Source organism: Chionomys nivalis, chromosome 19 (assembly GCF_950005125.1).
Source record: "Chionomys nivalis chromosome 19, mChiNiv1.1, whole genome shotgun sequence".
NCBI lineage: Eukaryota > Metazoa > Chordata > Mammalia > Rodentia > Cricetidae > Chionomys > Chionomys nivalis.
In genome coordinates this window covers 59095351-59119868 of record NC_080104.1, presented here as the reverse complement: position 1 = coordinate 59119868, position 24518 = coordinate 59095351, and the positions used below count along the sequence as shown (strand labels likewise).

Sequence of the window (24518 nt, the reverse complement as noted above, 5' to 3'; positions counted from 1 at the left end):
TCACTTATTAGAGTCATGGAACTAAATCTGAGAGGCTAAGCCTACACAGAGAATGTCTCTATGACTTGAAAACAAGGTTCAGGCAGAGGTGGCACACACCTTTAATCCCAGCACTTGGGAGGCAAAGGCAGGTGGATCTCGGGTTGGAGGCCAACTTGGTCTACAGAGTGAGTTCTAGGACAGCCAGGGCTACTCAGAGAAATGTTGTCTCAAAAACTAAAATGAACTCCTGAAACTCAGTAATAAAAAGTCAAGACAGTATTTTAAATTGGGCCGGGCAGTGGTGGTGCAGGCCTTTAATCCCAGCACTTGGAAGTTAAAGGCCAGCCTGGTCTACATCAAGTTCCAGGACAGCCAGGGCTACACAGTAAGACCTGATAGGTTTTGAGGTGTTTGCTGTCTAAAATAAAAGTTATCACCATCGCCACTAACTAAGGCAAGTGCTTCCATGTTACAGCAGTCCTTCAAGATGAGGGAGCTGACAAGCAGAAAGACCTTTAGGAACAGCTGCTCCTCAAGAGACAGGATGCAAATCCTCAAGGAGCCACCAGACTAGATCACACTGCTTTAATAATGAACATTAGTGATCTGACCAACTCTTTCTTTTTATAGAGCAAGACTCCTCAATTACTGACCAGTAGATACAGCTTTACTAGAAAGGATCTGGAAATCTGTCACACTGTCGCTCCACTGCAGCAGATGGGCTATAACATGGCTGCTGCTACCCTGATCTCCTGGTGTGTAACAACACATGCTACAACACATAACCACAAGTTCTTCATTCTTGTCTGTTTTGGTTCTGCCTTGTATATGATAGGTAGGCACTCTACCACGAGCAGCATGCCCAGCTCCCGAACACAAGGCTTTCAAGCAGTATTCTTTACCTCATTTCCCGTTCCTCGTGCTGAGCGATGAGGTTGCTATAGAAGTTCTCCAGTGTCACTTTGGTCATTGTCACCCTTTCCTTTGTGTGATTACTCATGGATGAGCATGGTGTTGAACCGGTCATTGCCATGGCTGCTGGAAGAAAAGAGAGATTACTATGTATCTTCCAGCTGGAATTCAACAATTAAGTACTCCCCTGTCCCCTGGTAAAATATAAGCCAGCACAATCTTTCTGGAGGACGAACATAATATGAAACGCGTCAGGCAAACAAGACAGACGTGGTTAGTACCCCAGACAATACAGAAGCATCGGGAAAGGGAATCTCAATGAGACTGTCTAGTCTGAGACATGTCTGTGGGGAGTTTGCTGGATTGTGCTACCCACTGTGTGTGGCACCAGACAGCTGGAAACATGGCTCAGCAGTTGAGAACTTGCTCTTGCAGAGGACCAGAATTCGGTGACCAACACTCCCGTTAAGACAACTCGAAACCACCATGGCTCCAGCTCTAGGGATCTGACATCCTCTTCAGCTCTATACCTGGGGTGCATATCCACATATTCACTCCACATACAAACACATAATTTTTAAAGATAGAAATGAAAGCTGAATACGAGCAGACAGCTGTGGGTGTGCAGGAACAGCTGCTTCAAGATCCTGAATACTAGCAGACAGCTGTGGGTGTGCAGGAACAGCTGCTTCAAGCTCCTGAATACTAGCAGACAGCTGTGGGTGTGCAGGAACAGCTGCTTCAAGTTCCTGCTTGATGTCCACAGTGATGGACTGTAACCGGGACTGTGAGCCAAACACACCCTTTCTCCTTCAAGCTGAAGTTTTCTCACAGCTGCAGTAGACAAAATCAAGTCACCAGGTATGGTGTCACATGCCTGTAATTCCAGTGCTCAGGAGGCACTGGCACGACACCCTGTCTTGAGTTAGCTTTCTACTGCTCTGATAAAGACCATGAACAGAAACAACGTGGAAATAAAGGACAGATTTGGCTAACACAGCCCAATCACAGTTCACTGAAGGAAGCCACGGCAAGACCTCACACAGACACCATGGAGGAGTGCTGCTTCCTGGCTTGCTCTCTACGGCTTTCTTAGTCTGCTTTCTCATATACCCAGAACCACTGCCCAGGAATGGCGCACTGCCTACCGTGAGCTGGGTTCTCCAATCATCATTCATCATTCAAGAATGTCCCATTGGTTTGCCCATAGGCCATTCCAATAGGAGCATTTTCAACTCAAGTTCCCTCTTCTCAGATGATTCTAGCTTGTATCAAGTTGAAAATAACAAAACAACTAGCAGACATCCTATCTCAAAGCAAACAGAGTGGAAGCACATACACAATTATATACCATTCCATTCTTTGCCAACTAGGAAACTATCTTGAAAAAAATCATTCATAAAGATTCAAGCATTTAAAAAAAGAAAAAAAAAAGATTCCTATAAGCTGGTTCAATAAAAAGTTCTTTTCCTTTTGCTTTTCCGAGGCAGGGTATCCGTGTGTAGCCCTGGCTGTCCTGGTACTCACTCTGTAGACTAGGCAGCCCTCAACTCGGAGAACAACCCACCTCTGAACCCACCCCTGCCTACCAAGTGCTCAATGAAACTTTTTTTTTTTTTTGGTTTTTCAAAACAAGGTTTCTCTGTGTACCTCTGGATGTCCTGGAACAGGCTGGCCTCGAACTCACAGAAATCTGCCTGCCTCCGCCTCTCAAATGCTGGGATTAAAGATGTGTGCCACCACCGTCACCTGGCCACAGAAACATTCTAATGACAAAAGAAAACTAGAAACACCATGAATAAATATGTGACTGAGAGTATGAACAACCCTGCCAGATGGCACTCGGGAGGCAGAGGCAGGGGGATCTCTGAGTTGAAGGCCAGCTGCTTGGTCTACAGAGTGAGTTCCAGGACAGCCAGGTCTACAAAGAGAAATTCTGTCTCAAAAAACAAGGGGACTGGCGAGATGGCTCAGCGGTTAAGAGCACTGACTGCCTTTCCAGACGACCCATGTTCAAACATTCCCAGGACTCACATGGCAGCTCACACCTGTCTGTAACTCAGTTCCCGTGAATCCATACTGTCACACCAATGTGCATAAAACTAAATAAATTATTTTAAAAAGTATGAAAAATCCCAGTAAAATATATTCAATTACTTAAAGGAAGGGAAGCCAGGTGTGGCAGCACCAGCCTGCTATCCTGGACTAGGAAGCTCAGGAGTTCAAGGTCATCGTCAGCTTAGTAAGGAGTTGGAGGCCAGTCTGGTCTATCTAAAATACAGAAAGTATCAGTGTTATTAGTATTCTAACTATGGGAAATGAGATATATATATATACATATATTTTTTTTTTCTTTTTTTTCTTTTTGGTTTTTGAGCCAGGGTTTCTCTGTGAAGCTTTGGCTGTCCTGGAACACTCTGTACACCAGGCTGGCCTCAAACTCTCAGAGATTCGCCTGCCTCTGCCTCCCAAGTGCTGGGATTAAAAATGTGCACCACCACCGCCCAGTGAGAATATAATTTTAATCTAGAATGTATTTAGATTTTCAATTTCTACAATGAGAAGAATCTCTATGGCTGAAACGCTCATCTATAGGTACTTATGTGTCTGAATTACCTTAAGGTATTTGATAAATGTTTACTGCTTCATTTTATAAGCTTAAACAACTTTTAAAAACACTATTACAAAGAAGAAAACTTTAGGAAAAGGATGTGCCGTGGTGGCACACATCTTTAATCCCAGCACTGAGGAGGCAGGGGCAGATGGGACTCTGAGTTCGAGACCAGCCTGCTCTACAGAGTGAGTTCCAGGACAGCCAGGCCTACACCGGGGAAATCCTGTCTTAGAGTGCGTAAGATGACAAAGAAAATCGTTAAACAATTCTAGTGCTCAAAGATACCTTAAAAATCAGAGACCCCCAACTTCCTCATTTTACAGTTAAAAACAAAACGAAACCCTTCAGGTCTAAATGCTTTTCCCCTGAAATTTAAAAACTCACTTTCCACCAAATTAACCTCTATTACCACACCTGGCCAGATGTCAGACAAACTGAAAGGCTCCAGCATGGGTGGCAGCACTCCACCGTTTACCCTGAGCCCGCATTCGAGTTTGTACAACTAAATTACTTCCTTCTTCCACCTTCCTCTGTCATCTGGATTTCTCTGATAGGGTATGACTGTGTCACCAAGCTGGCCTGGAACTCACAGAGATCCGCCTGCCTCTGCCTCCCAAGGCCTGTGCCACCTCCGTCCAGCTCTCATCTGGATTTCTCTGATAGGGTATGATTGTGTCACCAAGGCTGGCCGGGAACTCACTCTCCTTCACCCAAAAGTTGGGATTACAGGTGTGCACCACCATGCCTGGTGATCTGACTCTGTCCTTTACCCCCAACAGAAAGCTGAGCAAAACTCAGGAGTAGTAGTAAGGCAATTTCAAAGACAGCATCTTTAATGGAAAAAACATTTAGAGGTCCTCCATTGATCCTTCCCAGCTCTCTAAATTGTTAATTTTGTGTATTAAATTAAGGTTTGCAAAGAATGTAAAGACACTTGTTATTACTAAGAGGAAAAAAAAAAGGCTTAATTTAACATTAGTAGCTGGTTGTGTTTTGTTTTTATTTTTTTGAGCCAGTCTCACTATGCAGCCCTAGCTGGCCTGGAACTAAGTATACATATCTGGTTGGCCTCATAGTGATCCACCTACCTGCCTCGGTCTTCTGAGTGCTGGGTTAACAGCAGTAGGTTTTTGTTTTTGTTTCTTTTAAAGATATTCAGGCAAAAACTGTATAAACAACAATGCATTCAGAGCAGAGATTCAAATTCAAGGTACCATTTTAGTGTCAAACATTTTGATCCATGACAGTAAATATATTCACAAATCCCAAACAATGAAGTACTAAAAACTACTTCCAGAAAATATCATTTTTTTTTTAAAAAAAAAGGGGGAAGTTCCTACCAATACCTAAACATTCTGCTTTTAAAACAGCGGTAGAGGATTAAAAAGAACTCTGAGCCAGGTGGTGGGGGTGCAGGCCTCTGATCCCAGCACTCAGGAGGCAGAGGCAGTAGATCTCTGTGAGTTCGAGGCCAGCCTGGTCTACAGAGTGAGTTCCAGGACAGTCAATGCAGCACAGAGAAATCCTGTCTCAAAGGGAGAAAAAAACTGGTTTATGAAACTTGGGTGTGGTTTCTTATTTGTCAGCCTGTACACCCTCCACCCACAATCAAAACCACATGCACTCAAAGTGTAGTTGGATAGAACACTTAAAACCAGACATTAAAAAAAGCAAAACAAAACAGGGCAGCAAAATGGCATCAAGTAGAAGTGCTTGCTACCAACCATGAAGATATGAGTTCAGTGCCTGGGACCCACATGGTCACTGGAGAGAGTCCACTCCCACAAGTCGTCCTCTGACCTCCACACACTCACCACAGGAAGCCACCCCCAGCCTCTATCCACTCCACCCCGTGCACACATAAAATAAAGTTAAAAATGAGGTAAGTGAGAGTTGTCTAAAATTTTCTGGAGTCTACAGTTTGTGTGTGTGTGTGTGCGAGTCTATACAAACTCTGTGTGTGTGTGTGTGTGTGCGAGTCTATACAAACTCTGTGTGTGTGTGTGTGTGTGTGCGAGTCTATATAAACTCTGTGTGTGTGTGTGCGAGTCTATACAAACTCTGTGTGTATGTAGGAAGTAGGAGACAAGTTTCACTTGGTAAACCAGGCTGGCCTTGAACTCATGGCAATTCTCCTGCTTCAGCTTCTCAAGTGCTAGGATTCTAAGCATGAGCTACACACCCAGCCATAAAGGCAGTTACATTTTTCTATTTTAGTTTTGGTTTTTCCAGACAGGGTTTCTCTGTTAGTCTTGGCTGTCCTGGAACTCGTTCTGTAGACCAGAACTCATAGAGATCCACCTGCCTCTGCCTCCTAAATTTTGGGATTAAAGCCATGGGCCACCACCTCTGGGCCCTCAGGCAGTTACATTTTAACAACTAAAATATACAGCTCAGTGTTAGAAAAGCAGATACACCTGCAGGCAGAGGCAGACAATGCCTTTCACACAATGAATAATTAGTAAGGTGAGTAAGCTAATTTTTTTTTAGTTGTCAACACAAATGCAGGAAGGGAGAGAACATTAACAGATTGGTGTATAAAGAACTGGGCAAGGTCAACGGTGACAGTAGTGGCCAGGCCTTTAATATCAGCACTCGGGGAGGAGGCAGAGGCAGGCAGATCTCTGAGTTCAATGGCAGCTGGTCTACAGAGTGAGTTCCAGGACAGCCATTGCTAAACAGAAACCCTGTTTCAAAAAACAAAACAACTAACAAATAAATAATGACTAAAATGTTCCACAGGAAGCTGAGTGTAATGGCGCACGCCTTTAGCCCCAGCACTTGGGAGGCAGAGGCAGGCAGATCTGTGAGCTTGATGCCAGCCTGGTCTACAGAGTGAGTTCCACAACAGCAAAGGTACATAGTGAGACTTTATCTCAAAAAATAAAAAATAAAAGGAACAGGCCAATAGGATATCACGTACACTCAAAGATGACAAATACATTAGGCCAACAAAAATCTGTTTTCCACTCAGGATCTAATGCAATGATAAGGACTACACTAACCTTCTTCCCCTTTGAGCTCACTATGTAGACCAAGGGGGCCGTGAGCTCAGCCTGCCTCTACCTCCCCAGTGATTGTGGACACCACCACACCCAGCCCCTTTAACCTTTGTTCAAACAAACCCTTCTCTCTTCCTTCACTCATAAAAAGTGTAGCCTAATTCTAATAACCTTTAATCAAAAGATACGATTAGTACTGCCCAATGGCACTTCATGGATTCACTGGGTCAACCAAGAGCTTCTTAAGAGGCAGGGTTTCCTCCCCCTGCTGACCCACAAGCTACAGCACCCCGTCCTATTTGTTTCATTCTCCTTCAGCTCAGCAAAGGAGGGAACAGCAGACAAGAAAGTCTGAGGTTATTGTTTTTTAATTAACAAAGCATACACTCCTCATAAAATGCAATATTAAGGACTGTGAACTCATGAGGTCAAATGAGAACCACTGCTTTATGAACTATAGAGTCATGCCTAGCTGGCTGACTACAATGGTGTACCATCTCTACAAACACCATTTCACCAATATTTTATTTCTTTGTGACCAAATGAACTCACTCTGTAGACCAGGCTGGCCTCGAACTCACAGAGATCGGCCTGCCCCTGCCTCCCGAGTGCTGGAATTAAAAGCGTGCGCCACCACCGCCGGGTCAAAAGATCTTTCATTGAACAATTCAAGCAGGGGCCAAGGCTATTCCCTAGAGTCACGAGTGGAACCTCTCCTGCTGTGGATAAGCAAACACAGGTGTATGTGTTTAGTATCTCCCCCAAACTGTGCTGGGCACCTAGAACCTTCTAACGTTTGCCAGGGGAGCAGGGTATAGGGGCGCACGCCTTTAATCTCAGCACTAGGGAAGCAGAGGCAGGTGGATCTCTGTGAATTTGAAGCCACCTTGGTCTACACCAGCAAATCCCAGGCCAGCCAGAGCTACAAAGTGAGACCCTGTCTCAAAACAAATAAGACGCTCCGTTTGTGGCGGCCACTCGTGGGAGTGGGGAACGTGTGATGGAGAGCTGGACATGGCCGGACGGTGTGGTGATCAGCAGGGTGGAGGACGGAGCTCTCCGGTAATGTTAAGAGGAAGCTGGTATCTGATGTTTGGGGTGGGGCGGGGAGCTGTTCCTGCAGGCTGGTGGTTTTCTGTTCAGGCTAATTCACGGCCAAGGTGAGCTGAAGGAGGAAGCCGCGGGTCTACCTCACCCTGACCTTCCTATTCACGCCGAGAAACAAGACTGCCCCGTGTCTGTGGGTCCCGTGTCTGTGGGTCCCCTGCAGGGCGCCACTGGCAGCCGTTATGCGCTATCTGACACACTTATCCTCTGACTCCTTAGCCACTTTTTCCTGTCCTCCAGCTCGGGTTCCTGTCCACAGTTCTTCAGGCTAAACGCAGTGATCTTCAGGGGATGGGTACCCCAAAACTAACCGCAAACTAGGGGACCGCCTCCGAAGTCCCACACCTACCCAGCGGGACTCTCGAGGTCAAGGTGAAGAGTGGTGCTGACCGAGGTCCCAGAGGGGACGGGCTGGGGGCAGCCGGCACACAAAGCTGGCGACCAGGGAAGAAAGAGGGAGCGGCTGCCCGTCCGGGCTGCACGCCGAGTGGGGACCGGGAGTGGAAGGGAAGGGGACGGACCAGGGGGCTCGGGGAACCGCAGAGAGGACGCTGACAAGAGGCTGAGGAGGCCAGGAGGACGCGGGGAACCCGGCCCGCGGCGGGAGAGGGGAGCCCCTGAGTGCCTAGAAGCTGACGGACGGACGAGGCGGCGAGCCTGAGGCAGCGACCGCTGCCAGACACTCACCAGACCCGGGGGGAGGGGGGCGCGGGGCCGGCGGCCACGGCGCAGACGCGACGTGCGGGCGGCCCGAGAGCGACGGCGACGCGCCGGGGACTCCGAGGGAGCGCGGCCGCCGAGCCGCGACGGGAGAGGACCACGGGAAGAACCCCAACTGCCAGAACAGACGGCAGCGCGAAGGGGCCGAGGCTCCCCAGTCCCCCTCTGTCTGTGGCGAGGGGCCGCCGCGGCCGAGACTGCGCATGCGCCATCCGCCGGCGGCGTTCCCCGTGCAGCGGGACTGCGCGTGCGCGCCGGCGCCCCGCCCACCTCTTCACCCCTCACCCGGCTGCGCCCAGCCCAGGAGGTTTGGGAGGATGGTGAAGTGCTGTGTGGGGCGTGCTCCGAGGTGGCTTGGGCTGGGCTAGTTCGCCTTTGTTTTGTTTTTTGCTTTTTTTTTTCTTTTGAAATAATTATAGACTCACCAGAAGTTACAAAATGAAAATGCTGAAGTTCCGTAAAGGCCAGCACCCACCCAGCTTCCCTCAAATGTCTTACATAAGACACCGTCTCAACACCCGGAAATTGACTTTGGCTCTTTATCAACCAAGCCAATGCAATCAACTAGCCTGCCTGGGATTTTAATAGTTGGCGTGAACTCGTGTGAGGGTGTCCGTAGTTCTCTGAAATTTAATCAGTTTTCTCCACCCTCCCTGACTCCCGATCATTGTAGCCATAGTCTGTTGGAGCCCTTGGCCCTACCTATTTTTCATGATTGCAAACAATTAATGTGCTTGGCCTGGGATCAGGTGAGCTCTTACCACGTTAGACCTCTCCGTTGTGCACGGATCTTACCTTACAGGTGCTGCTAGTTCATGCCCTGAGAACTGAGCACAGTGATCTTGATTGGAAAGTTCTAAACTCCTGGAAACAATTGTGAGCGACCCAAGGCCCCAGCCTCCCAGTCAAGGGGTCCTCTGGGAGCAAGAGAAGAATGTTCCTCCTGTTAGTCATTCCCTGAGCATTCGGTGGTGTTCCTATTCACCCTTTCCTAACTGGTGAAACAATAGGATTTGGTTTTCTTCAAGAGTGAAGTTCCAGACGTTTCCTTCATAGTATGAAAAAGGCTTGACTGTCATCTTCAAAGCCAAGTTTCCTTAGTCTAAAAACAAAAGCAGGGCTGAAGAGATGGGTGGCTCAGGTTGCTCTTTCCAGAAAACCCAGGTTCGAGTCCCAGAACCCACATAGCAACTCACAATGGTCTGTGACTTCTGTAACTTCAGCCCTGGGAGATCCATGACCCTTCTGGCGTCTAAGGGCACCAGGCACACACATGATACATAGACATATGCAGGCAAGACATCACACATAAATAAAACCTCTAAGCTGGGTGGTGATGGCACATGTCTTTAATCCCAGCACTCAGAAGGCGGAGGCAGGCGGATCTCTGTGAGTTAGAGGCCAGCCTGGGCTACAACAGCTAGTTCCGGGACAGGCTCCAAAGCTAGAGAGAAACCCTGTCTTGAAAAAACGAGAATGATAAAGAAAGAAAGAAAGAAAGAAAGAAGGAAGGAAGGAAGGAAGGAAGGAAGGAAGGAAGGAAGGAAGGAAAGAAAGAAAGAAAGGAAGAAAAAACTGCTGGCATGGCAGCTTACCCCTTCAATAATGGCATTTGGGAGGCAGAGATAGGTGGATCTCTGATGTGGGATTTCTCTCTGTACCATTGATTAATAAAGGAACTGCTTTGGGCCTATAGCAAGGCATAACTTAGGTAGGCAGGGAAAGCTAGGCTGAAAGCTGGGAGAAAGTAGAGCAGAGTCGAGGAGAAGCCATGGAGCCGTCGCCAGAGTCAGACATGCTGAAACTTTGCCAGTAAACCACTGCCACGTGGCAATACACAGATTACTGGAGATGGTTAAATTAATATGTAAGAGTTAGGTAATAAAAAAACTAGAGCTAATGGGCCAAGCAGTGATTTAATTAATACAGTTTCTGTGTGATTATTTCGGGGCTGAGCAGCAGGGAAACAAATGGCCTCCTCCATCACATCTCTATAAATTTGAGGCAAGCCTAGGCTACATAGTAAGACCTTCTCTCAAAATAATACGCCGGGCGATGGTGGCGCACACCTTTAATCCCAGCACTCGGGAGGCAGAGGCAGGCAGATCTCTGTGAGTTCAAGACCAGCCTGGTCTACAGAGCTAGTTCCAGGACAGGCTCCAAAGCCACAGAGAAACCCTGTCTCGAAAAACCAAAATAATAATAATAATAATAGGCCAGCCTGATCTACAGAGCAAGTTCGGATTAGCTAAAACCACACATAGAAGCCCTATTTAGGTTTTTTTGGTTTTGTTTTGTTTTGGTTTGGTTTTTGTTTTGTTTTGTTTGTTTGAGACAAGGTTTCTCTGTAGCTTTGGTGCCTATCCTGGAACTAGCTCATGTAAAACAGGCTGGCCTTAAACTCACAGAGATCCACCTGCCTCTGCCTCCCAAGTGCTGGGATTAAAGGCATGTGCCACCACTGCCTGGAGAAACCCTGTTTTGAAAAACCAAAATAATAATTGTTGTAATCTCCTGACCTTGTCTGTTACCTGGGTACCCTGTCCCTTCAAGAGACAAGCCCCGCCCACTCCCAACCTCCCTTCTGGTAAGATATCCTGCCTCCTCTCCAGATCTCTCGCTCTCTGCCCTTCTTTTAGAGAGGTAGTCTCTGCCTCTTTCTCTCTTCTCCCCACTTTCTCCCCTTCTCTTCCTTCTTCCCATACCCCTCCATAACCCACTAAATAAACTCTATACCCAAGCTCTCTCTGCATGGTGTATCTGTTTGTCTCCTGCCGAGGCCTCAGACCACCTGCCAGGGGACCCGCCAAGGCTTTGGGTGACCAGCTGCTGCCTATTGTGGGACCAGCCTTAGGTCATCAGTGTTATGAATGATAACACTGATGTCATGACTCGGATGTCTATCCCTTGCAGCTGAAGACTACTCAGGATCCACTAAACTTCTAACTCTTCTTCTATACGGTTGTTTTCACAACTTAAAATCACTGGAATTCTACACCCAACATCAAATGATAGGTTCCTTCCTCACATTTGGCCACGTCTCCATGAGTGTGCAGTCGCTTGGTAGTGGTTCCTCGTGTAAAAAAGGCCCAGTACTGGTCAACCACTTGCCCATCAGGCTTAAAGTCCGTCACTTGGGCCCCCAACTTCACGTGACGACATAGGGGTTTGGTTTGCACCCACCCGTTCTCATGGCTCTTGGACTTTGTGAGTGACGACCCAAACCTTGTGCCACGGTCTATGCTGAACTTCCGGGACGCTGAAGTTCGGTCTCCCCTGGATCTTCTTCCCTTACTCATGGAGACTGTGCCAACCCCCTCCTCGGATATCAAGCTACATAGCTGTCTATCCTCAGCTTACATTCTTCCAGTGATAGTTGGAAATGCAAACTACCTTTTCTGTGTTTTTCTATTTGCTTTTCATTCCCTGTATATAATCACACACATGCTGAACTGTATTGCCGCTGCAGGCCCCACTCCATCTCATGGGTTCGGCTCTGGCTCCAGGCTTGGCAGCATAAAGGTCACCCACCACAGCAGCAGAATCTGTCTTTCTTCCAGTCACGAAACCCTGTTTCTGCCACTGCTTTACTGTGGGGGAAAACCCTGAACCTGGACCTTCTACCAGCCTACTTCCCAACTTTTCCATCAGTCCGCTGGGACAGTTGTTAAGATCACTTCTGACACTTCCTACAAGCAAGGTTTTTGGGCTCTGCCTTAGCACTGCACTCGCTGAGCAGTGCTTCGTTTTTTGGGCTCAGGGCCCCTCGGATCTGTGAATCCTTTTTGGGATACTGTTCCCTTTCAGCCTAGTGCTTCTCAGGCGACTGCCCCCTAGTCTTGTGGCCAAATGGATAATGGCTGGAGCCAGTCATTTATTTTTCTGCCTCACCTGTGGGAAACAGGCTGACATTTCTAACTTCTCTGGTAAAATGTAGAGTTACCCCACGTGGACAACCATGGCTGCTGCCATTTTCTTTGAGATTAACAAAGAGTGCAGGCAGCAGGTTCTCCACATGAGGTCCCGCCCCTAGCCGAACAGTACAGGCGGCCTGCTAACAGGCAGTGGCTTGGCTGTCCCCAGCTACCTGACCTGTCACCAGCTGCCTTCAATCCATCCCCCAGGTGCTCATTTCATGCAACGCCCACCTGCAGTGCATCTCCCCGCCACAACCACTCTACCTTCCCGAGTAAAAAAAAAAGCCAGCTTTATCTTACTCATCTTCCATTTAACTTCATGCAGAACTTAAATTCAAGCGTGTGTGAATGTACATGTACTTACTGTTAAGTGCTTAGTCTGTTCATTGTGTCTCGTTCCAGACCAAAAAAGAAATAAGTCTCATATTTTAAATTGGTATGTATTTTTAACTCTCTTACGAAAATACTGCATATGCAATCCAACCCTGCTTTAAATATATTAAGCTGTTCTCCACTATTGTCAGTTCTACCGTTAAGCTTCTATTGCAAACAGTTTTTTCTTCTTTGTCTTTCACAAGTATAAATCTCACCTCTTAAGTTATAAACCAGTACAGTCAAGCTTGGACCCAGTTCTCCAGGCAGATTCTATGCTGTAGTTATAACTCATCTATGCCTGATAAACAGCCCCAACTATTCAGAGATCTGGGGAATATGGCACTTAAATGTTTAATTGCTAAAAGCCTTTTCGTAACAGAGAAACAGGTTAGCTTCTAGCAGCAGCACTCTATTTCCTCCAAAGGAGACAGAAGACAGATGGGCACAGAACAATATCCATTCGCGATTCACTTCATCAAATGAAAGCGCCAACCACTGGCCAGAACTGCCAAGTGCTAACCACTGGCCAGAACTGCCTTTCGTCTAAACTGAAGATCTCCAGACATGGACAGAATCGCTGGAATCGACAGCCTAGCTGCTTAGGTCAAGGCAGGCTTGTCTTCCTACAGATTTCCTAACCCACAGGATCTTCTAAAACCTGGCAGGCTCTGCACTAAACAGCAGGAGGCACATACATCCTGATGCCCTTGCCATCGACAACCACAGAGGACCCTGAGGAGTGGCTCTAGGTAGCCAGCGGAGTAAGTCCTCTGTCATTTTTAAATCAATAACTCAAGCAAAATTTTATCCTTCTCAAAGATGAAGTTTGACAGCTGAGAGGTTTTGGCAGTTTAAAAGGCAGTCTCACCAAACAGATTTCAGTATAACTTCTTATCATGTTCTAAATAAAGGATGTTTTAGGATATACAAATACAAGTTATTAAGGCATGTACCTGCAAGTTATAAATGTGTGAGGACAAATGCAAGCTATCAAACTTCTCTCTCATGCTGCCTTTCATAGTCTTAAAGATACTTTCCATTGTGCAAAAACATCTGTCACAATCATTCTGGGATAAATATAGAGCTATTTATACAATGTATGTGTCTAACAAACTCAAAAACTATATGTGAGTTCCAGGGAGCCGAATTGAAGGATTCACCTTAAACAGGTCAGATATACCCCTCTCAATTCCCTGATTGTGAAAAATATTTTCCTTCCTCAACTTAACTTTGTTCTCTGCTCTGCCAACACCTTGCCAGATCCAAGAGACATCAGACAGCTCTACACCGCAAATCCTGGATAGGAATAAAGTGACCAGCTACCCCAGGATGTGACCAACACCCAGTTATTTCATGCCCCCAAGAGAGACTTCTGCCCACAAACAAGCAGAAAGCAGTCCTGAGAATCTGCTGTGCCGAACTCCCCACCTTTGTCTTATAAGAAAAAGATGAGCCACGTGGTGGTGGCGCAGGCCTTTAATCCCAGCACTTGGGAGGCAGAGGCAGGTGGATCTCTGTGAGTTCGAGACCAGACTGGTCAACAAGAGCTAGTTCCAGGACAGGCTCCAAAGCTACAGAGAAACCCTCTCTCAACCCCTCCCCCCTAAAAAAGATGGAAATGTTATAATCTACTGGCCTGGTCTGTCACCTCGGTGCCCTGTCCCTTTAAGAGACAAGTCCTGAGTCCTGCCCACTCCCAACCTCCCCCTTTTGCCTCCTCTCCAGTTCTCTCTCTCTCTCTGCCCTTCTTCCAAGAGGCAACTTCTGCTTCTCTCTCTTCTCCCTCTCCCTTCTTCCCTTTCCACTCTATAACCCACTAAATAAACTCTATACCCCAGTTCTCTCTGCATGGCATATCTGTCTGTCTCTCGCCCGCCCTGGTCTCAGTCTCCCACGCACCAAGGGGATCCACCAAGGCCTCAGGTGTCCTGCCACTGGCCCTCGTGGGACCAGCCTCAGGTCACCTGCCTTCAAAAATGATAACAATAATAATAATAGTAGTAGTAGTAATAATAATACAAAAACAAGGGCCTGCGAGATGGATCAACAAATAAATAAGTTGCCTGCTGCTAAGCAAGATGCCCTAAACTCAATTCTGTAAGGAGCCTTTCTCTGTTCTACCAGCTCCAAAATAATGACATGGAGATGTCTTATTAATCATGGAAGCTCAGCCTATTGCTTAGACTTATTTCTAACTAGTTCTTATAACTTAACCCACTTATATTAATATACATTCTGCCAGTTACCTCTCCTGCACACCCTGCTTGTTCTGTATCTCCTCAAGTCTCCACCTTTTCTTCTTCCCAGAATCTTCCCTGTCCCCCGAAGTCCCACCTAACCTCTTCCTATCTAGCTATTAGCTATTCAACTCTTACTTAAACCAGTCAGAAGATGCCTTGGCAAAGACACATCTTCACAGTCTAAACAAATATTCCACAACACAATCCCCACAACACACATGGTGGAAGGAGAAAACCAAGTCTACGACTTGTCCTCTGGCTTGCAGATATGTGCTTCCAGTCCCAAAGAAACCCGGACAAACGGCTAAGATGCTGCTGCAGCAATGATGGTTTTTGTTTTATGTGTTTTGCCTGTAAGATAGTCTGTGTGTACACCACAGGCATGCAGTACCCTCAGAGGGCAAGCGTGTGTCAGATCCTCTGGAAATGAAGTTACAGAAAGTTACTAGCTGCCATGTGGATGCTAGGGGCTGGACGGGGTCCTCTGCACTTCTAACAGCTGAGTGATCTCTCCAGCCCCCATTTGATGTTTTTTTAGATTGTATCAAATTATTACTTTTCTTGCTACTACATTTTTCGGCCTCTTAAATTTTTTTTTTTTTTTGAGACAGTCTTGGGGCTGGAGAGATGACTCAGAGGTTAAGAGCATTGCCTGCTCTTCCAAAGGTCCTGAGTTCAATTCCCAGCAACCACATGGTGGCTCACAACCATCTGTAATGGGGTCTGGTGCCCTCTTCTGGCCTGCAGGCATACACACAGATAGAATATTGTACACATAATAAATAAATAAATATTTTTTTAAAAAAGAGACAGTCTTATGTCGCTCAGGCTGACACTAAACTCAATGTGTTGCTGAGGATGGACCTTGAACTCTTGAAATCCTCCTGCCTCAGCCTGCCAAATCCTGAGAGTACTCATTTGTATCTTTTGAAAATTAATTTCTGTGGGCTGGAGAGATGGCTCAGCCATTAAAGTCTAGGCTCACAACCAAAAATATAAGAAAATTAATTTCCAAAGCAGGGAGAGGTGGTGCAGGCTTGTATTCCTATCGTTTCTCATCCCCTAAGAAAGACTCACCCTCATCCCCTAAGAAGGACTCACCCTCGTCCCCTAAGAAGGACTCACCCTCATCCCCTAAGAAGAATTCACCCTCATCCCCTAAGAAGGACTCACCCTCGTCCCCTAAGAAGAATTCACCCTCATCCCCTAAGAAGGACTCACCCTCGTCCCCTAAGGACTCACCCTCATCCCCTAAGAAGGACTCACCCTCATCCCCTAAGAAGAGCTCACCCTCATCCCCTAAGAAGGACTCACCCTCATCCCCTAAGAAGGACTCACCCTCATCCCCTAAGAAGGACTCACCCTCATCCCCTAAGAAGGACTCACCCTCGTCCCCTAAGAAGAGCTCACCCTCATCCCCTAAGAAGGACTCACCCTCATCCCCTAAGAAGAGCTCACCCTCATCCCCTAAGAAGGACTCACCCTCATCCCCGTTGGCCACCACTTATCCTCTCCCCTTCCTTCAGTTTCTAACCTCATCCCTGCTCTTTCTTCATCTTTCTGTGCGGTCCCGAGTCATTCTGCAGCGGTCACCTGCTTCCTCGTCAGGCTGGCAAGTGATTGCCTCACCAGCTGAAAGCACATAAGAACGGGCACCATAGCCCCTGGCACTGGTGCCCCACCCACAGAGGCAACTGTCAGCTGACTCTGTTCTTCCATAACAGACCAGGATCAGAGCCTAGTGTGTGATGGTGTAGAGATTCTCTGACTCCAATGTGCATACAAATAATTCCCTAAGACTTGTTTAAAGAGCAAAATGGGGCTGCATAGAGGCTTGGCAGTTAAGAGCATACCCTGCTCTTGCAGGAGGACCCATATTCAGTTCCTAGTGGCCACGTGAAGGCTCCCAACCATCTGTAACTCCAGTCTGATGTTCTCTTCTTGCCTTCTCTGGCACTGCACATAGGGAGTGCACAAGCAGACACCTGTACGTGTAATTTAAAAAATTAGTGGGGACAACCATCTGTAACGAGATCTGGCGCCCTCCTCTGACGTGCCGGCATAAATGGAGGCAGAATGTTGTATACATAATAAATAAATCTTTTAAAAAAAAATGGGGAGGGCTGGAGAGATGACTCAGTGGTTAAGAGCACTGGCTGCTCTTCCAGAGGTCCTGAGTTCAAGTCCCAGCAACCACATGGTGGCTCACAACCATCTGTAATGAGATCTGGTGCCCACCTCTGGCGTGTGGACATACATGGAGGCAGAATGTTGTATACATAATAAATAAATAATTTTTAAAAAAGTGGGGTAAAGCACAACAGGGCTGGGTAGAGAGCTCAGTGGTTAAGAGTACACATTGCTTGTGCAGGAGACCCAACTTTGGTTCCAACATCTACACTGGCTCAGTGGTTAAGAGTACACATTGCTTGTGCAGGAGACCCAACTTTGGTTCCAACATCTACACTGGATAACTGATAACTGCCTGGAGACTTGCAGATCCTCCACAGGCACCTACACTCACGCGCACATACGCCAGCGCACACACAGATAAACACAAAATTAAATCAAATTGAAGATAAAATATTTTTTTCTAAAAAAAAGAAAAGAAAGAAAGAGGCAAATCCTAGGCTTTGGGTTGTGTAACTGGAGGTGGAATGCTTGACCAGCATGGGTGCAATGGTCAGCTCCAAGGTCGGGTAGAACCCAGGCCCTGCCTCTCTCACGGCTTTCCAGGAGATGCTGATGCAAGGATCACCTTGGAGTAGCAAGAAGGGCCAGCAGTCCTAGTCCCTATCAAGACCACAGTTAAGGAGACGCATATGTGGGCATGATGCATGTATGTGTTTGTGTGGGTAAGTGCACATGAGTGTACGTATGTGTGGTCCCACCACCCCTGCTCTCTCCCTTGTGAGTGGAGAGAACAGATATTGATGCAGGCATACCTATCTTCCTCGATCTGCACTTCACCATACCTGGAGCTCACTGATTGGCTAGACTGGCTGGAGCTCACTGATTGGCTAGACTGGCTGGAGCTCACTGATTGGCTAGACTGGCTGGAGCTCACTGATTGGCTAGACTGGCTGGCCAGCAAGCTCCAGCGAGTGATCTATCTCTTCCCAGTGCTGGAGGTACAGACTTGTGCAGCATGCCTGGCTTTCACATGGGTACTGGGGATTTGAACTTGGGTCCTCATGCTTGTACAGTGTCTTAGTTAGAGTTTTGGTTGCTGTGAAGAGACACCATGACTCCAGCAACTCATATAGAAAACCTTTAATTGAGGCTCACTTACTTTTTCAGAGATTCAGTCCATCATCATCATGACGGGGAGCATGGCAGCATGCAGGCAGACGTGGTGCTGGAGCGGAGAATACTACATCTCGCAGGCAACAGGAAGTTAACAGACACACATGGCTATATCCAGACCCTCACAGTGACACACTTCCTCTAACAAGGTCACACCCACTCCAACAGAGCCGCGTCTGATAGTGCTACTCCCTGCGAGTTTGTGGGGGTCATTACATTCAAACTACCACAGGCCCATATAACATTTAGTTCGTAATTATTTATTTGTTTGTTTGTAGGGTTTTTTGAGATGGAATTTTCTGTGTAGCTTTGGAGCCTGTCCTGGAACCAGCTCTTATAGACTGACCTCAGACTCAAAGAGATCCGCCTGCTTCTGCCCCCGCAAATGCTGGGATTAAAGGCCTGCAACACCACAGCCAGGCACCGGGCTAGTTTTTATTCTTATCAAATTCTACACTACATGTACAGACTTGCAAAGAAAGACCACGTGACCCACAAGAACTGTAATAGTAGCAGTCATTCCCTGCCCGTTCACTCCCACCCGCACCCCAGCGACGGCGTGCGCCTTTGACTTCCGTTGTCTTTCACCCCTTATTGCTACCCTTTCCGTTTTCCCCTCATTGCCTTAATGTCTTCAATGGTTTGACTTACAAGACAACTTCCACACGATGCTTCCACCATCACTGGGCCTGTGATGTCAGAGTTGGTGCTCACCCTTCAGTCAGCTTGAATGGAACCTGCCTTAAGTAACTTGAAGGCAGCCGGGCGGTGGTGGCGCACGCCTTTAATCCCAGCACTCGGGAGGCAGAGGCAGGTGGATCTCTGTGAGTTCGAGACCAGCCTGGTCTACAAGAGCTAGTTCCAGGACAGGCTCCAAAACCACAGAGAAACCCTGTCTCGGAAAAACCAAAAAAAAAAAAAAAAAAAAAAGTAACTCGAAGGCCTAGCACATCAACACCCACCCCCACCCTTACACTTTCCTTCAGTGTCTTTCTCTTAACCCTCACGCTTAAATTCTATTGAAAGTGTTTTTCTATAGTTCCAGGACAGGCTCCAAAGCTACAGAGAAACCCTGTCTCAAAAAAACAAAAAAATAAAAAGTGTTTTTCTGATATTGCAAGTTAGACCGAGCAGTAGTGGCGCACGCCTTTAATCCCAGCACTCAGGAGGCAGAGGCAGGAGGATCTCTGTGAATCTGAGGCCAGCCTGGTCTACAGAATGCGTTCCAGAACAGTCAGGCTACACAGTAACCCTGTCTCAAAAAACCTAAATAAATAAATATTGCAAATCTTCTTGAGAAAGTAACACACCCATGCTCTCAGGTGTACATTGTTGAGTTTCTATTTTAGATTTATTTTTATTTGTGTGTATATGTGTGTGCATGCCCCTTGTGTGCAAGTGCAGGCTAACAGAGGGCATTAGATCTCCTGGAGCAGGGGCACAGGCGTCTGTGAGCCACCAGACATGGGTGCTGGGAGCCCAACTCGTGTCCTCTGACAGAACTCACTCTGGAGACCAGGCTAACCTTGAACCGCCTCCTTTTGGCTCTGAAGGACTGATATTGAAGGTGTGTGCCACCACCTCCTGGCACCCTTTCTGTTATTAACCCTCAACTGCTTTAAACAAGCAAGTCCTGAAAGTCTTTTCTATGTCAAAGCCATGAATCCTGGATTTTCCTAAGCTGGGTTCCCTAAAAGGTTATGGGAATGCCAAACCAGACGTGGTGGCTCGTGACTAAATCCCCGGGAAGCACAGGGATGGAGTGGACCATTCTACACTGCCGCAGCAGGGCCGCAGTTACTCAGGGTTCTCTTTCGTGAGGCTCACTGAAGCAGAGCTTGTTTCCGAGGATGTGGGGAGGGCGGGCCTCTGTTTCGCCTGTTAAATTAGCTCATATAATTGTTTTTCTCTTGTACAAGCCCCTTCCCACAAGGCATCTGATCGGGATCCTGTGCGCCCCCAGCCGTGTACAGACATTCTATGCTAAATAGGTTCTCCCAGTAAGTTCACTTGATGAGATAATTTTGCCTTACTGGGCAGGAATCCAGAACCGGTTCAGACTGGATTACAGATACACATCCTGTCCCAGGATGTATTGGGAATACATTTAAATAGAAACTGAGTTTGCCGGTCAGTAAAGGGAGGGAGAGCTTATCCTACTGTTCAAAGAGGGGTGTGTTATAGCCTGATGGGGGTAGGGGCCTGAGGTATCGAGAGGGGTGTGTGTGTGTGTGTATGTAGTGTGCACTCAGGCTGCTGGGTGAGGTTTTCAACGAGTGGTGTGCAGAGCCCAAACCAAGCAGAGCTTCCTAAACCACTCCTATGCTTGCCTGCTGAAGCCTACATTGTGAGGTCTAGGCCAGCCAGGGCTACATCCCAACATACGGGGGAGAGGGCTGGAGAGATGGCTTTGCAGTTAAGAGCACAGGCTTCTCTTCCAGAGCACTGGGTTCAGCCCCATCACCCACACGGAGGCTCACAGCCATTTGTGATTCCAGTCCCAGGGGATTTCGGCGTCTGACTTTGGCAGGCATGCACACTTGCAGTGTACAGGCATACATGCAGGCAAATATATACGTATTAAAGGAACTCCTCAAAGGGCTGAAGGTGACATGGAACTGTGCCTCTGTCCCCCCTCACTGCTAACAAAACTTGAAACTTGAAAAACCTCCAAGCAAAGAGAGTAAGAAAGACAGAAACTCGCTTTTTACATTACTTGTTGGTTTCAGACTTAGTGCAAAGATGGCCTCCTTGGCTCCCACGTTCCTGCCTGCTTAGAGATTTTATTTTCTTTAAGCTGCATGATTGCTGACGAGGAGAAAAGGACTGGAAAAATCTTAAGAAATACAGTTTTTAAAGTAATTTTTTCCAGGTGACCACAACTGTGCCTTACACTGAGTCAGTGTTTCTCTGGGAAACGGGGCGAGAATGTCAAGAAGAGATTAAGGTGTGGCTGGTCTAGGGGTCGTCATCACCCAAGTTACATCTGCTTCCCAGTTCAGCCTTTGTAAATGAAGATACCAGGGCCAGGTAGGGTGGCACCTCTAATCCCAGCACTCGGGAGGCAGAGGCAGGCGGATCTCTGTGAGTTCGAGGCCAGCCTGGTCTACAGAGTGAGTTCCAGACCCTCCAGGGCTACAATGAAACCTTTTCTCAAAAATAAATAAATTTGCTGGGTGATGGTTGTGCGTGCCTTTTATCCTAGCACTCAAGAGGCAGAGGCAGGCGAATCTCTGAGTTCAAGGCCATTCTAGTCTATAGAGCAAGTTCCAGGACAGCCAGAGAAACCCTGTCTTGAAAAACCAAATAATAGTCAGAAGGGGGGGAAATACGCCAGCGTGGGTAGCCTGCAGGCATCCGAGTAGAGAGAGGAAAAGAACTCTAGCTTCTGAATAAAAAGAGAGAGAAAATATGTTCCCAGGAACAACAACAACAACAAAAACCTCTGGAAGCCAGAACTGAAAGGGATAAGATATCTGCTGACCTCACTGTTTGCTTGGGAACCTCCCAGGGAGACAAGGGAGTTGCTGGGACTCTTTCAACTGGAGGGGTGGGGAGCTGCGTGAATCATGAACCTCTCCGGCTCCTTGGGGAGACTCCTAAATCTTCCCAGATTTTCAGAGACCCGAGAACTATTTCCACTGCCAACTGACAGCTCATACGTTCCCTGTAAAAGGAGTTGTTTGGGTCCATGCATTCTATGTCTAAGGGAAAGAAAGCAGTGGCCTGAGGAAAGTCACCGAGGTCTCATTGTCACACGCCATCTCAGAAACGCTAATGTCCCTATGACTGTCCATCAGGGTTCACAGATTACATAGGATTTTTCAGAATTAATTTGAGAGGGTTTGTGGTGCACCAACTAACATTTTCCTAAAAGTGGGAGCTGGAGAGGTGGCTCAGAAGTTAAGAGCGAGTTTGCTTCCCAGCACCCACATCAGATAACTCGCTGTGTCTGTGACTTCAGCTCCAGGGCATCCAATGCCATATTCTGGCCTCTGTGGGCACCTGCACTTCTGTGCCCATACCTACACATAGACAAACACACTTATATGTCATTTTAAAAGAAAACGAATGATTTTGTAAAAATTTCCCTAAATGTGTGCTCCAGCAAACATGGCCGTGGAGACAGGTCAGGGCCCAAAGGTCACCTGCTCGACCTCATGTGGCTTCAAGAGCCTGATCTTTGACGAGCTGTAAGTGTACCTCACACCGAAATCAACTGAAGAGTCGCCAGAAGCAGGAGGCTCTGGTCCTCTCTTTCCCCAGTCATAGGCTGACGCGGCTCATCTCAGAGCCCTTGGGGTGGAAAGTTGCCGGCAGTTGGCTATGGCCCGAGTCTTAATCAGAAAAGGAGGGGATCTCAAGCCCTGGGGTACTTATTAAACAAAGCTCTGCATCCCGAACTAACAGGATAAGCAATTGGAGGCTATGCTGAAAGTATAGAAATTATAGCCTATGGGGAAAGAGGACATTCGTCCCACTGAGAGGATTTAAAACCACCTTCTTGAGGCAGGAGGATGGTCACACATAGAAGTACCTGCTGCTCTTGCAGAGGGAGGCTCTCCATTTGATTCTCAGTACCCACGGGCAGTTCACAGCCATCTGCTGCTGGTTTCAAGGGATCCAGCACCACCTTCTGGCTTCTGCAGGAACTGCACATATGTGGTGCACATACATACATACATTCAGAAACACTCCTACACATAAACCAAAACTACATAAGTAAAAATAATAAAGCAAAGCCGGGTGGTGGTGGCGCACGCCTTTAATCCCAGCACTCGGGAGGCAGAGGCAGGCAGATCTCTGTGGGTTCGAGGCCAGCCTGGTCTACAAGAGCTAGTTCCAGGACAGGCTCCAAAGCCACAGAAAAACCCTGTCTTGGAAAACCATAATAACAATAAAGTAAAAACTGCAAGCTTGCGCCAAAATGCCATGTGAACTATTTTTGCCTTTTTGTGTGGCGTTGAACTTGATTTTGCAGAGTCTGCACCACCACAAATTGAACTTGTTTTTGCAGAGACATGTGCCACCACCACTGGCCAACAGTGGTGCACACCTTTAATCCCAGTACTAGGGAGGCAGAGGCAGGCAGATCTCTGTGAGTTCGAGGCCAGCCTGGTCTACAGAGTGAGTTCCAGGATAGTCAGGGCTACATAGTGAAATCCTGTCTTGAAAAACCAAGAGAGAGCCTATGGGCTTTCTCTCTGCTCATTTCTGTTTCTCTCTTCAGTGCTAGGCAAGGACACAGACCTTGCCACATTGCCCATGCCCGTCAGAAACTCTACTACTGTGCTCCAACCTAGCCCCCATCTCTCCTTTTAAAGCTTTTGTTTTGTGTAGATAATAGATCAATGATTATAAAAGTTTCAAAATAAGATTCATATCCCTACTTCTTTTGCCCAATACCCGCCCCCACTATTTAGTTGCTCTCCCAGGGATCCTGAGTTCCAGTCCCAGCAATCACATGGTAGCTCACAGCCATCCTTAATGAGATCTGGTGCCCTCTTCTGGCACGCAGGTGTACACGCAGGAGGAACATTGTATAATAAATAAATAAATCTTCAAAAAAATGGTTTTAATTTCTTATTTATTTTTAAGTCAGACTGTGGTGTTGCACACCTTTAATCCCAGAACTTGGGAGGCAGAGACAGGCAGATCTCTGTGAGTTCGAGGACAGCCTGATCTACAAGAGCAAGTTCCAGACCAGGCTCCAAAGCTACAGAGAAACCCTGTCTCGAAAAAAATTTAAAAAATTATTTATTATCTCTGTGAGTTCGAGGCCAGCCTGGTCTACAAAGGGAGTTCCAGGACAGGCTCCAAAGCTACAGAGAAACCCTGTCTCGAAAAAAAAAATTATTTATTTTTAGCCAGGTGGTAGTGGTGCACACCTTTAATCCCAGCACTCAGGAGGCAGCAGCAGGTGGATCTCTGAGTTTAAGGTCAGCCTGGTCTACAGAGTGAATTCCAGGACAGCCAGGGCTACACAGAGAAATCCTGTCTCGAAAAACCAAAAAGATTATTTCTATATGTGTACTTGCGTAAGTTTATGTGTTTTGTGTTCGTGTGGGTGGGAGGCCAGAGAGTTTTGGATCCCCTGGAACTCGAGTGATAGGTGTTTGTGACCACCTGATGTGGGTACTGTCAAGTGAACTGGGGTTCTTTTCAAGAACAGCGAGCACTCTTAACCCCTGAGCCAACTCTCCAGCCCCTAATCTCTCCTTCAAAAAAAATGGCATGATCTTTTCTTCGGTAGGGTCCTGTTTGGGGTGCTAGTTTCCTGGAAGAAAGAAGCCGGTACCCCACTCTCCACGGGTCCTGGTATCATGTGCTCCTCCCCTCCCCC

At 47.3% G+C, this 24518-nt stretch overlaps 1 protein-coding gene across 3 annotated transcripts in view; it reads right to left on the bottom strand.

Moving 5' to 3' along the window:
• Positions 1 to 8544, bottom strand: part of Stk38 (serine/threonine kinase 38) — a 33986-nt gene extending 25442 nt beyond the window's left edge. For 2 of the 3 annotated variants that reach the window (XM_057751392.1, XM_057751390.1), the window contains exons 1-2: positions 8305 to 8544; positions 885 to 1020 (exon numbers count right to left, since the gene is read on the bottom strand). In XM_057751392.1, coding sequence (XP_057607375.1) covers positions 885 to 1020; positions 8305 to 8542 — 374 coding nt within the window. In that variant the 5' untranslated portion in view covers positions 8543 to 8544. The remainder of the gene's footprint in view (positions 1 to 884; positions 1021 to 8304) is intronic. The other variant, XM_057751391.1, reaches the window with a different exon arrangement.
• Positions 8545 to 24518: the final 15974 nt, after the last annotated feature.